Source organism: Microtus oregoni, unplaced genomic scaffold, assembly GCF_018167655.1.
Source record: "Microtus oregoni isolate MIOR12 unplaced genomic scaffold, Mior012 000024F_ref0000369, whole genome shotgun sequence".
Lineage (NCBI taxonomy): Eukaryota > Metazoa > Chordata > Mammalia > Rodentia > Cricetidae > Microtus > Microtus oregoni.
In genome coordinates this window covers 33,352,781-33,367,597 of record NW_024543083.1, presented here as the reverse complement: position 1 = coordinate 33,367,597, position 14,817 = coordinate 33,352,781, and the positions used below count along the sequence as shown (strand labels likewise).

Genomic DNA, 14,817 nt, shown 5'->3' with positions numbered 1-14,817 from the left:
CAGTTAGCTTAGACCTGAAATAACCACACAGAAACTGTATTAATTAAATCACTGCTTGGCCCATTAGCTCTAGCTTATTGATTAACTCTTACATCTTAATTTATCCCATTTCTAGTAATCTATGTATCATCACATACTTGTAGCTTACCAGCTAAAGTTCCAACAGGCGTCTGTCTCAGGCAGCTTCATGGCATCTCTCTCTCTCTCTCTCTCTCTCTCTCTCTCTCTCTCTCTCTGCCTTCCTTCTCCCAGCATTCAGTTGAGTTTTCCCTGCCTACCTAAGTTCTGCCCTATCAACAGGCCAAGGCAGTTTCTTTATTCCTTAACCAATAAAAGCAACACATAGACAGAAGAAACTCCCACACCAAACTTGCTCCATCATTTCCATCTTCCCAGGCTGGAACTACAGAAAGCCCTAAGCCCCCCTGGCATTTACACGGGTTCTAGGGATCCAGATCCTGTTCCTCATATTTGCATGGCAAATGCTTTAGCCTCTGAGCCATCTCCCCATCCTTTCCTGGATAGTTTTAATATGTCTCTGGAACCCATGTTACTCTGCTACAACTCGGCACTTCCTTGTCCATTCCTTGGTCTTGAGGGATGTTAAGGTCCTGCTGGATTGGTGTGCCAATGTCTGAAAGAAGTATCATGAACAGAATATACAAAGGAGCCCAAATCAGGAGATGTTTAGCTTTAAGTACTTTCTGGGTAATGCTTGGCTTTAGTTACTTTTGGAAGAGCTCGCTGAAGAGCTGACTCGTGGGGGATGGGGGAGAGATGCGTCCATGCGCATGCGTACATGTTAGTTTTTGAATTAAGGTTTCCCTGTGTACCCCAGAGTTCCCCTGAACTCTGATTCTCTGGTTTCCTATGCCTTCACATCCATCCTGTAGCCACTGTGATTCTGGATACTACCTCCTGTCTTTATACAATTTTCTCTGAAGATACGGCAATGACTGATTACCCAACCGGTAGCTTGATCTTAACTGTCCCTCACTGCTGGGGTGAAATGCCAAAGAGGCAAGAGGAAAATTTGGACACATTGGATGTGTTCACTACCTTACTAATGATGGCAGCTTCGCTAGAAAATCTACATTTGATAGTGTGCCAAGTCGAATATTTTACAGGAGTAGTTTCTTGCCAACCACTATCCTTCCGTAAATCTGTTTGCAAAGTTCAGCTTACTAGAATTTTGTAACTAGGGGTTGTAATTAAATCATTCATGGGATTGTTTTTTGACTGTTTTGTACCTAAAAGGTGTACTGAAGTTTTCATAAGCCCTATAGTAAGTATCTAAAATATTCAGACAAAAATATAATAGAGACAAACAACCGAAAGAAAGGGCTAACCCTAGTCAGGAGAAACAACGTAGGTGACCACCCGCCAACAGCTTGGTAAAGGAAGGAGAAATCACCTGTCAGGGAAGCCTCTTATGTGGGACTGGATTAACTTCCTTCCCCTATGCTGATGACTTCCCACAGACTTCAAAGAAGTTTCCAGATTAGAGAAAGGGAAGCGGGTGAATAACTGTTGTGAGCCTGGGGATGACTACAAAGATGCTCTTTTAAGAGCTGAGCCCCTGATGATATTATCATATTATCAATGATAAGAAGGATTTGGGAGTGGACTCCTGAGCCACTAAAGCCCTCTTAGATACCAAAGAGGAGAAAGAAATGCCTTCGAAACGAAGCAGGATTCTTGAATGCATAGGGTAGCGGTTTGATCCCTTGTTGTAGGAATGACCGTGAAGAAATAGCTTTCTCCCAAGACCTAGTGACAGCCAGCAAAACTAGTCTCATTCAGAAAGAGTTCCTCATATACATATATATGAAGAGAGAGAAATCTATTACTCAACCCACTGTAACAAAATAGCTTAATATTGACACAAGTACAGTGTGTGGATTGGGGTCACACCAGTGCACATGTAATAATCACGCATGCACAAAGGAATAGAGGCATGCTAGTAAGGTGAGACTTGCCCAGATAAAACAAATGCAGGGCACGGCTGTGGCCGCCGACTCCCAAATAATACACAGGGAAACTGAACGGAGTTGTATTTGTAGAATAATTCAACAGCAGAGTTGCTGGTACCAAAAAAGAAAAGAATACTAATAATAATTAGCAAATAGATGTATGCGGCTCTGTGAGCCAGCAGGACAAACAGAACCCGTTGTTTTCGCATGCTGAATAACAGTGAAAAATAGCCAGGACTGCAAATTCTTCTATGAACTGGGATAGAAGTGAGATTGAATGTTCTGGGCAAAATATCAATTGCAAGAGCTGATAAACACTAGAAAGAAGAAAAGAAAGACCTGGTGTTGGGTAGCTCAAAGAAAGCAGCATCTAAATCCTAAGCACCTTGGATAGAACTGAATGTGTTGTATGTGTTAATAAAGATTTGGGCAACACGGAGAGGAATATGAGTTTGGACTGCATGAGAGAGCATGCTGTGGCACACGAGGAATGACAGGAGGGTGCCGGAAAAGCGGCCCGTCTGCCAGCCCGTGAAAGTGTAGGGAAGGAGCTTTGACTTCATTTCTCATTCATGGACAGGAAATAGCAGCTTTTTAAAACTTCTGAAGTATGTTTTCTCTCTCTCTCTCTCTCTCTCTCTCTCTTTCTCTCTCTCTCTCCCTCCCTCTGTGTGTGTGTGTGTGTGTGTGTGTGTGTGTATGTGTGTGTGCCTGCCTCTCTTGTATCCAGTACCTTTGTACCTGTTAAATAATTCCTGTGCTAGATATTTCCCTAGCACATGAAAGCCTCTTGGGTTCAAAATGGGTAGGACTGAGCCATCTCCCCAATCTACTTGACTGAACACAACTTGGCAAAGACAGGAGGCTTCCCCTACTGTTTTCAGACATGGCTAGTTCCTCCCTTCACAGGCCATTCTGTCTGTGCTGAGTTTTCGCCTTTAGCTACCAATTATGCCTGTTGTTTCCTATAAGCTCTGTTATTCCCCGCTTGCTTCCCAGATAGAGGCAGCAGGAGACCCCCTTGTTAAATCCAGCAAAGCAGGGGAGTGTGTGTCTTATTATATCTGCTGTGTACTACACCAGACTCCTCAGCCGAGAGCTGCTTCCAACGACTCTGAAATAATCTCCACAGAAGCAAAACATTCACTACGGATTTGGCAATTGCATCAAGATTATGAGATTCTGCACATACAGTTGATGAATTAAAAAGCATCGTGGAGTGAGTACATACTATAATCAGATTATGCATATCGCCGAGGAGGATTGCCAGCCTTAACAAGTTCAAATACAAGATGCTCAGCGGCATGTGATTTCCAGATAAGCAACAAAGTTTTAGTATAAGCGTGTCCTGTACAATATTAATAATGCGAATGTTAATTATACTCACAATTTTAAGCTGCTTGTTATTTATTTGAAAGTGACATTTAACTATATGCCATGTATTTTTTCTGGCAATGCTAACTGGGAGAAATAAGAGTTTTAAGGAAGGATATCAGAAGACCAGGAGAGAGAGATACTAAGGCTGAGGATGGAGAGCTGATAAAGAGAAAGATGGGAGTCACTGCTCTATTTTAAAAGGTGATGGATAGATCTGTTCATGTAAGCAGAGATTTCATACCAAGAGAGAATTAAGGAGCAATGTTAAGGACGTGCTGTGGAGTGTCTTAACAATGGGCAATACTTACAAAGTAAAGTCTGCAGTACGGCGAAGGTGCGTGGAGGGGAGACTGTTTATGAAAATGGACGAGCAGGGGCAGATAGTGGAAAAGCTGACTCAGTGTTCATGGAAAGAAGATCATGATATAGCCCTCCAAAGCAGACAGAAGGGAATTTTGAGGAGGAGGGCACCATGGGCCAGAACTAACAGATGAAAGGAGGACATTCTGGGCAGAGAATATTTTCTTACAGAAAGTCATAGATCTGTAAAGAATCCAGGGGACTGGCTACCATAGTTTCCATCACTCTTTATGTTGTTTGATCATCTGTGTTCTGGAAGTTGCATGAAACCCTCCATAAACATTCACACGCAGGTGAATTATTGAAGGAGTGCTTGAAAGATAAGAGAAATTATCCAGGCAAGGGTGACACATGCCTTCAATCCCAGCATTTAGAAGGCAGGCAAGAGAATCTCTGAGTTTAGTCTAGTCTACAGAGTGAGTTCCAGGACAGCCAGGGCTACATAGAGAAACTTTGTCTTGAAAAACAAAAACAAAAAACAAAAAAAAAGTAGGGTGGCCTTTAGGCAGAGGCAAGTGGATCTCTGTGAGTTTGAGGCCAGCCTAGTCTACAAAGTGAGTTCCAGAGCAGATTTATTACACAAAGAAACCCTGTCTCAAGAAAAAAAAAAGTTTAAAAATCCCCACACAAATGCTCACTCGTAGAGGTTAGTGAGCAAGATATCAGCTGGAGGAAAAAAATCCCCAAATAGGAAACTGAAGGTTGGTTTTTTGAGCACCTATCCCCTCACCCAAGGAATCCACAGGAGTACCCTAACATGTAACACACTTTTATTTCAGACTCAAAAATTAGCAGAAACAGCCGGGCGATGGTGGCGCACGCCTTTAATCCCAGCACTCGGGAGGCAGAGGCAGGCGGATCTCTGTGAGTTCGAGACCAGCCTGGTCTACAGAGCGAGTTCCAGGACAGGCTCCAAAGCCACAGAGAAACCCTGTCTCAAAAAAAAAAAAATTAGCAGAAACCCTAGGGAATTCCTGGCTCTATGTACAGAAGACCACATCTAAGTTCTGTGAGTTTGGGAGAAGACCAAGTGCTGGTCTAGATCTCCTGATCTAGAAGGTTTCTTTTTTCCTTTCTCTTTGATAACCGCGCTTTGAACACATAAGCACCACCGTCAACATTCATTCTATCTCAGACACAGATGGGAAAGGACTGGCGAGAGCTCTCCTGGCAAGAGACGTTATTGGAACGCCTCCCTTTAGTGATTTTGCACATTACCATAGCTATGAATGCCTAAGTGAGAAATCTGCCTTTGCACCTTCCCATTACTGCCATGTATTTGAACGTGTGTGTGTGTGCCCCTGTATAAACATGCCAATGCACGCTAATGCGTGTGAGTATAACTACTTCCTGGAATAGTGGAAGCTGTGCTGCAATCTATAAAAAGACCATGGAAACTCTTCTCGCAACTGTTGTGACATTTTTCAGCTGTAGTTCCAATATTTTTCCAAAAGCTAAGTACTGAATTATAATTACAGCCACAAATTAGCACAGTGTGTTGTTATTTCCAGAGTAATGGCCTTGGAGAGATTTTCTTTGTCCAGTCCATTGAAAGACTTGGGAATAATGTCTGTTCCTTGATCACAACAAGTAATGCTTCAGAAGGCTTCCCCCTAGTAAGAAAAATTTATTCCTAATTCAAGCCTACCTCACTTTCTCTTCTATCAGATATTCAGGGTGGCTGGTGCTCTTCTGAGGTTCATGATCCATGCAGCATTGAGTTTTGTACGGGGTGACAAACATGGTTCTATTTGCGTTCTTCTACATGCATTCAGTCTTCCAGTTTGACCAGCACCATTTATTGAAGACAGAGGCTGCCTTTTTTGACTTCTTTGTTTTAAAGTTTTTTTTTTTTTTCAATTTAATTCCATTGGTCAACATCTCTGTTTTTATTGTTGCTACAGAACCTTAATGAATTGGGCAGTACAGAACCCTAACGAATCAGGCAATATAGAATCACTGGTGAAGGTAGAGTATCACAAAACGAGGTTCCCTTTTACCTGCCAAGACTCCTTGGAGTGAAAGAGGAAAGCAAGCTGTGCGAGACAATCCTGGTGAGACTAGGAAGCAAAGGAAATCAAATAGAATGTTTCCGCAGTAATTCTTACAATCTCTCTGTCATTTCCCTAACTAGGCACCAGCACCTTAGAAAATAAGAAAGCCAAGAACGAGAGAGCAGTGGTTGTGGCTTCACTTCTGCCTTAAACTCTATTAACTGAGCCCACCCCAGCTCTCACCTCCTAGAAAACATGGCCAAGAGATCTGAGGAGGGTATGAAGTAAGGAGCAGGCAGATACACGCTCTGCCTGAAGACGGGAGTGAGGCATCCAGTCCCATTATGAATAAAAGACCTCTGTGGCTCTAGAAGACCTCAGGGTTCATATTGACTTAAGGTTCCATAGCAATTCCTTAAGATAAAGTGACGAACTTTTATTCTAATCACTCATGTTGGGCTTTGACTGACGTTCCCAACCATGGTCATTTTGTCCTCTCAAGCAAATGAGAAAGTGGACCAGACCAATGCGTATACAAACCAAGCCTTTAAACTAAAGGACTTAAACTTGAAAGAACAATACCCAGAGTTCATGGGACCCAAGCCTATGAAAATGATCATAGAGCTGAAGGCATCAAGTTGGCACCATCTAGGCAGATGCAGCTGTTCTGTATACCACTTATTGCCACAGAATTTGAAAGGATGACAGGCAGCATCTCATCTCCACTCCACTTCTTTCTCAGAGACCTGAGTTATAATACCCAAGCCTAATACCCAAGCTCTTCCATTTCCAATCCTGAACTCTTTCTAGTACTCATAATGACAGCTTACTTTTTGATCCCAAAAAAGGGTGGACTGGTTCCCACGTTGGGTGACAGATGATGAAGGAAGTTACAAAATAACCCCACACTAGCTCAGAATTAGGTATAATAAAGAGTTATTAATTAGAGGTAGGCTCACAGATCACAGTCCTAGATCACAGTACTCTGCACAAACAGGGAACAGGAACCAAATCCAGCAGCCGGAAGAGAGAGTGAGCATGTGCTTTACCTTGGCAATTATAGTATAAGAGATCACACCCAAGTGAGCTGGGATCTTAAAGGCTATTGGCTGAAGGAGCTCCCACAGCAGCTGGTGTGGACTAATTCTAAGTAGTTTACAAAAAGAGTTACTTCACTGAATCCTACAAACAACCCACACACTGCTCTTGCCGTTCTTGGATTTAGAATCTAAAACCCAGTGTGGCTAAACAATTTGCTCAACCCCAAAGCCAGGAAACACATAACCTTCCAGGCCAGCTATAGCAGCAAACACCTTTAATCCCAGTGCTTCAGAGACAGATCTCTGTGAGTTAGAGGCCAGACTGGTCTACACAGTGAGTTCCAGGACAGCCAGAGCTACATAGTGAGACTCTGTCTCAAACAAACAAAAACCTTCTCATCCTAAAGAACTTGCTTATTTTTCCTGCCGTCTGTCTCCTGACTTCTTCGCCCCAGGAAGCACCTGTAGAGAGACTGACTCTCTGATAATTCCCTTCCTTCCACTTCCAAACGCAGTAAATTATTAAATTCTGGTTGGCGTCCATGTCACTGTATCAGAAAAGAAAATTAAGTCTCTCTACACTAGGGGGTGGGGAAAGAATAGCAGCGTACGCCTCCTTATTCTCTCCAAGATGCCTGAATCTTGCAATGCTTTAAGTAATTAGATTCCTAAGGGAAGCTGCGTCTTCTCCAGTTTCAACTCCTTTGGCTGTACATAAAAAGCAAAATAAGTATATATCACCATTAAATAACAGAATTATGGCAACAAAAACATCGTAATTTTGAGAAGAGCTTCTTCCAGCTCTGGTAATCAATTTACATATTGTCAGCTGAACCCCAGGCCGGAAGCAGAATGTGTGCTAAACCACGGGCTAATCCCATCACACTCCTCGTCGGCATGAAAGCTCTCACTGCTAATAACCCACCAGCCAGGGTTGCCTGCGGACACCTCGTTTCTTTTACTTTTCTTTTTTCGGTTTCTGATGCAAGTAAAATGATCCTTGGGGCGTAGGCGCCAATAACTAACTTGTTTCTTGTTTTGTCCCTGCTGTGCAGAACCTGAAGCGTGTGGCTGAGACCTGGATGGATGAATTCGCCGAGTATATTTACCAGCGGCGGCCAGAGTACAGGCACCTCTCCACCGGGGACATCTCCTCGCAGAAGGAGCTGCGCAAGAGACTCAAGTGCAAAGACTTCAAATGGTTCATGGCTGCCGTGGCCTGGGACGTGCCTAAATACTACCCTCCGGTAGAGCCCCTGCCTGCGGCGTGGGGGGAGGTGAGAAGACCCGCCCTACCTGTGAGAGCCTGGGGGGGGGGGGGCAACTAACTCCTTCCCTCCTCCTCCTCCTAGCGTGAGAAGAGGGAGAGACTGCTCAACCTTCCCTCTCTTCTCTGTCAGTCTAGCAGATTAATTTAAAATCATCCCCGATAAATGAGTGTCTAACTTCCTTTTAGAAAGTGCTAGAAATAAAGACCCGACCCACAGTGCTGGTATCCCATCCAAGAATTACTGAACAAGGCTGATGATGCTTCAAATGGATTTTTTTTAAATATGCCTCAAAAAAAAATATTTTAACTTCAGATTGGCAGAATTGCCACGCAAGCTCATAGAGAATGAAAATAACATCTCGTAATAATCATGATCAGTTATCAGATATTATAAAAGTTGTGATCAGATGTGAGGAAGTCCCTCACTGTCCTCTGAGCAGCCTTATTGCCGATTATATCTGCAAGAACAAGGACAAAGAAAAGGAGGGTGGAGCTAGTCTCCTACCAGGGTGTACCTTGTACCATCAAGAAGAATGTAAGGCACGTAGGTGCCACACTGGTTCCTTAAATGATCATTAAATGAGCACTATGCCCTTTCCGATTTTCAACACTCTGACCTGATTTTTTTTTTTTTTTTTTGCGTGATAATCTCAAATGGAAAGATCCAGAAAGCTTCAGGCCCCAGATTTGAAACGTCCATCTTTGGGAATAAAATGGCTTATTCCACTGTTCATTTAATACTATTACTGTAGCTTTTTCCCTCCAGAAATGTGTGCCAAAACAAAGACTTGGTCCGGTGGGGTGGATTTAGCCTAGCAATTTAACCTGCTTTTAGAAGAGGCTATCAAGAGCAAATGCTGGCTGGGCTGTGTGTTCCCACCATCTCAGGGCTGACTGCCAGGCATGTGTCCGAGCCTTTCCATCACGGTCCCTGGTTTAGGGGTGTGTGTTTAAGATCTCATTGCCTAGTTAGTATCTGGGGTCACCTCGCTCTGAAAAGCAGCTGCTTAATCCAAGCGACGTGATGAGGGGCTGGCAATGGGGTACAGTTGGTGGAGTATTTACCTAGCATGCACGAAACCCTATGCTAGGCATCCAATCCCAGCACCTAGGAGAAGGAGGCAGGACAATCAGAAGTTCAAGGTCATCTGCACAGACTCTGCGTCATCTGCGAGACTCTGTGTGAAAAATAAATAGCAAGAAGGAATAGGTTGTTTTTCTGACTGTACTTTGTATATCAGCTATTTATTTATTTATTTATTTATTTATTTTGGTTTTTCGAGACAGAGTTTCCCTGCAGTTTTGGAGCCTGTCCTGGAACTAGCTCTTGTAGACCAGGCTGGCCTCATACTCACAGAGATCAGCCTGCCTCTGCTTCCCAAGTGCTGGGATTAAAGGTGTGCGCCACCACCACCCAGCGAAGAGCCAGTTTCTTAAAGGGATGAAGAAACGTAAGTGCACAGAACATAGAACATATCTGTGAGAGATCGCCGCATTCTTCACACTTGTACAATTTTTTCTTTCAGGTGGCCTTTTGGTTTGTGCTATATGGAAAGACTGTCTTGCTTTGCTTTCTAAGAAAGGATCTCCAGTATGTAGCTTAGGTTGCCCTCCAACTCGCAATCCTCCTGCCTGGCATGCATGTCTTGGTTGGGAGTTATTTTAAAATAAGCTTCTCACTTTAGAATACTTCTGTTTAGAGACACGTGATTGTAATATAGAAAGTTTGTACCTCCCATTTATTAACATTTAGTCCTTCTAGTGGTTCCCACATCGACGGGTAGATAATCAGCTGAATTGATTCTTATCGGGATAATAACACTCAGTAAACTATAGTTGATTCAGATTTAACCGGGTTTCATACTGCAGTCGCATTTCCTTTCCAGGATCCAATTCAGTATCTGAGAAGGCTTTGTAACATCCTCCAAACTTTAAAGCGATTGCTAGTGTTAGGGTCCACGAGAAGCCCCATAAAAGACCACCAGATGTGGGTACAATCAGTAAGAGTGTTTAGTTCTCAAGAGCCAAATGTTCCAGCCGGCTGGGGCTGCACATCTGACCCAAGACAAAATGGCGACTCCGAAAGACGCTAGCAGGCTCCTTTTATACACAGCTAAATGAATTCCAAAAACAGAACATTCTGTCTATGATTGGCTTAAGCAAGTGGCAATTATATTAATACATTTCTGATTGGTTAGGGCTAGCAGGGACTGGCTAAGGCTACAGTGTTGTTCGTCTTTGGGTGTGTGTGGACAGATCTCAGGATCTGTCCCTATTTGGTCATTGAGATGCTGCAGGGGGCTGGCTCAGACTTAGTACATGCAGTTCCCCTTGTCGGCAGTGTTGTTGGTTGATTGTCCTTTGTTCATGGGCTTTCTCAGATACTGCCTGTCTAGTTTCAGGAAGTGGGGACTGGGGACTAGTTTACAACCAGGTTATTAGGATCCCGTCATGGTGTTTGCTTAGCCTTTTCAGCTAGAGCAGACGTAGCTTGTAAGCAAGGACAGTAGGTCAGCCACAGCTATAGTAAAATACTTAAAAGAGCAATGCAAACACTGGGCCTTTTATAGAAAGGAAACCACAAGCCAACAACAGCCAGACCCAAGACCCTTTATGCGAGTCCTGGGCCAAGAAGTAGGGAACTCGTGGTCTCATTCAGTTATGCTCTGAGTCGCTTGCCACCTGATTCCGGGTAAACAGTTACGAGGCTGTCTTTGGTCCTGGTTGTTGGGCCTCAGCTTGTGAACAGCGTCATAGACCATAACCAGCTCTCGGCTGTCTCCTACCTAGCTCATTCCTTGGCTCTTGCTGCCCTCAAGATTTTTTTCAACAAAGACCCACTTAAGATATGAACTCGGGCCATTCAAAGTGTTTTGAAGGCTCTCTCTCTCTCTCTCTCTCTCTCTCTCTCTCTCTCTCTCTCTCTCTCTCGTGTGTGCGCGCACGTTGTGTGTGTGCACATGCGCATGTGTAAAAATCAACGACTCTGCCGGGCGGTGGTGGCGCACGCCTTTAATCCCAGCACTCGGGAGGCAGAGGCAGGCAGATCTCTGTGAGTTCGAGACCAGCCTTGTCTACAGAGCTAGTTCCAGGACAGGCTCCAAAGCCACAGAGAAACCCTGTCTCGAAAAACCAAAAAAAAAAAAAAAAAAAAAAAAAAAAAGAAAAAATAAACGACTCTGAATGACTTGACCCCTCTTGCAAAACTTCTTGCTAGCCCTGGCATGTTTTCCTTTCCTGACCTCAGCAGCTTTTGAGCACGACGAGCACAAACTCACTTCACGGCCTTTGCAGTGCAGTTCGCACCCTTAGACTCTTCCTGCCCCTGAAATTCTATGGCTCCTCTGTCACTTTCTTTCGGACTGAGGTGGTTTGAAAGAAAATGGCCCCCAAAGAGAGTGGCATTTTTTAGGACCTGTGGCCGTGTTGGAGAAGGTGTGGTCTTGTTGGAGGAAGTGTGTCACTGTGGAGGTAGGCTTTGAGGTCTCCTACTTGTTCAAGCCACACCCGGTGAGACAGACCACGTCCTGTAGCCCATAAGATGTAGAGCTCTTAGCTCTTCTACAGCACTGCGTCTGCCTGCATGCCATGATGTCCAGCCATGATAATAATGGACTAAACCTCTGAAACTCTAAGCCATCCCATTAAACAGTTTTCTTTATAAGAGGTGCCATGGTCACGGTGTCTCTTCACAGCAATAGAAACCCTACATAAGACAGGGACCTAACTCAAAAGAACCTAACAGTTCAGCAAAGCTTTCCCTAGTAGCCTAATTATCCTGCCCACACGAGGACACACAGAAATTCACCCTCTTTCCTCCATTGCTCTAGCATCCGTCACTGTTTCAGACTGTCCTGTTTATTCATCCTGTTTCTTATTATCACTGGCAAGCAAGCCCCACGGCACAGAGATTCTGCTGGTTCGTGGTGTTCCTAACTACTCTTTGGCAGTGAGAAATAATGTCTGGCACGCAGGGGGAGCTCGATGATTATTTATTGATGGAGGGAAGTATGAATGAATGGATGACCAATCAAGGCCATGCCCACGAACCTGTGTATCTAAGCCCGCAGAGAGCACACTTGGGACTCATTCTGTCTCTCACTCAGAAGAGGGGATCTCCAGGTGTCATCTCTTCATTGGCCCAAAAAATCCAGCTCTTTGCAATAACAAATTGCCAATCATTGATCCCTGTGGACTGATAGGTGCTTTGTTGCAAAAGGTTCTATTTTATCATCCTAAGGAAAAAGGAGAAATTCCAGTGATTTCAAGACTCTTGGGGAAACCCTCTCACTTAAAAAGCTGAAGCCAAAGTCACAACTTCTAGAGACCAATATCCATTGAAAGCCACCCTTCCTTTGCTTCACAATGGCTGCAGCTGAATCAGGGGAGGAATGGGGCCCAGACAGACTAACTGTGAGCCATGCAATAAGTCAAGTACACCGTAGTTCTATTCAAGCAGCAGCAACAAGCTTTTCCAGGATGCTGTCTCGTACAGGATGAGAGCAGGTTTAAAGTGGAAAGCCGTTCTTCAACCACTCACACATGGAGTATCTCTTTGTAGCAAATGTAAAATTAAAGAAAATGAACTTCCTATCATGTTCTCTTTCTCTCTTCCCCTCCTTGGAATTCATGGATGTGCTTAAATCACTTATAGCACTCCTTTCTAATCCATAAAGGAAAGTTTTTCCGAACCCTAAAAATCATGTGGAAGAGAGAAGAAAGGATGTAAGACAGACAATAGATATCATTTGCAAACAGTGCTATGGATTCCTTTTTCACAAAGTGTCTGCTTACTGCTCTCAATGTGCCAATCTTACAACACCCATTTGTCACCTTGCAACTTCGCAAAAAAAAAAAAAAAATAGGTCTTTATTTTCAAAACTTCATCTCACTCTAAAACCATTTTTGACTCATAATTTAAATTCCTCCCTCAAGATGAATGTCACCCTGAATTGCAGAGTGTTCGTAAAGTGGGGCACCCTAAATAATGCCAGCTCCTCTGTGCTGCTTCTGGCTGCTGCTCTTGACTTCTGTTAGCCTGTTTGCTTGCTCTTCCTGCTGACATTCTCACAGCACCCAGGATTCCTTAATGTCTCTGTGTTAGCTTCCAGAGAAGGAAATTCCGCACTGAGGTGCATTAGTTGAAGGATTGAAGTGGTGTTGCTTCTTTCAAACGAGGTGGGATGCAAGGAGAAAAGCCTTTGTTTTCTACACAAAGAACAGGCCCCTAGCATCCTTTTGGCAATAGTCAGGCCAGCTTCCTAGATTTCCCCTATTACCTGTTGTATTTGAGAAATATGCAAAATGAAGCTGTCCCTCTGTTCCCTTGACAGCTGCTGGCTCTGTCCCTCACACACTGTGTGCCATTCTGCCAGATCACTAAATTAAGTTTTCGTTCCGAGATAATTTGCCATTCTGCATGTCTTAGATTTGACCTAATCTGCCATTCATTTTCTCAGAAAGAAACAATGCTAGTACTTCTTACTAATCTAACTCTGTGGAGCTCAACAAAGCAAAGAAAAAAATGTAGGAATGAATACAGAATTTAGTTATCGTTTCAAATTTTACTATGGGTTCTCTAAGTTCTCCATTATTATAACGGGCTATGAAGACACCCAAGAATACCTGACAATGTAATTTTGGTTTCATATTCCCAGATGACCAAACTGCATGGCTTAGTGTCCAAACAATGGCAAGGTGTCTCAAGTCACAATGGAATCAGAGGAGCTTCAGGCCTAACTAATTAATGCTTCTTCTGTTGCATATGGCACATATAAACCTGTCTATCAAATGTTTCATCTTGGTCTGGAGATGTAGCCCAGTTGGTACAGTGCTTGCCTAGCCCACAAGAAACCCTGAGGTCATCACCACAGAGATGAAATGTGTGGGTGTATGCCTCTATGTCCTAGAACCCAGAACGTCACAATAGATCATAAATTAAGGTTGTCACACAGGAAGTTCAAGGCTGGCCTGGAATACATGAGACCTTGTCTTAGAAGAAAAGAAAAAGAAAAACCAAACTTTTGACTTTTCTCTTGTCTAAAGGAGATGCCAACTTTGAAAAATAAAGACTTTTTAAGTCTGCACAGTCACAAAATTAACACTGGATGTGCCAAGATTGGCACAACAAGAACAGGAACCAGGAGGAGAGAAAAACATGTATTTTATCCTTCCTTAAAATAAACGTATTTGTATTTGGCATATGTTTATACACTAAATACATACTTCCCTGGAGCATGTGAAAAGTAAAGTATAATAATTACTTGATCATCTTAGTATTTAACTTACTTTAGGAAAATTTTGTTTTTATTTTAGTTATGCAAATTTATGGAGTATTAAGTAAAGATACATGTCTACAATAATCTTACTTTAGAATAGAGTAAGATTTCTGTCACTATGAGCGGGAGACCTGCTGATTTCTTCTCATCGTGAAGCCTAGACAGAGCATTCAAGGAAGAAAGAGCAAAATCAAACTCAAACATGGACATCATCGGCACAACACTGATAACAAGGAATCCCAAAGGGGGTTATGGAAGCTGGATTTGTGCAATGTGAGTTCCAGACACGTGTGGACATTGGTGATTCCAGCAGAGATGAGAAGTTGCTAGAAATGTAAACGAGGAGAGAACTCTGAAATCAACAAGTACAATCACACACACCCATACATAAGAACAGGTAGTGTGCAGATCGTTTTAAAAATTAACAGCAAAACTAAAAACCCTTCCCTAACAGTCCAAGCTGAAGACCAGTATAGAAACAGTAGGACTCTAGGAAAGAGCTGTAAGAATGTAAGTCACGTGACC

The 14,817-nt window shown here is 43.3% G+C and overlaps 1 protein-coding gene across 1 annotated transcript in view; it reads left to right on the top strand.

Annotated features, from left to right (window-relative positions):
- The window catches only part of Galntl6 (polypeptide N-acetylgalactosaminyltransferase like 6), a 1,023,973-nt gene that overhangs the window by 949,460 nt on the left and 59,696 nt on the right, over positions 1–14,817 (top strand). The window contains exon 10 of the mRNA XM_041673878.1: positions 7,800–8,021. Within this exon, the coding sequence (XP_041529812.1) occupies positions 7,800–8,021 (222 nt within the window). The remainder of the gene's footprint in view (positions 1–7,799; positions 8,022–14,817) is intronic.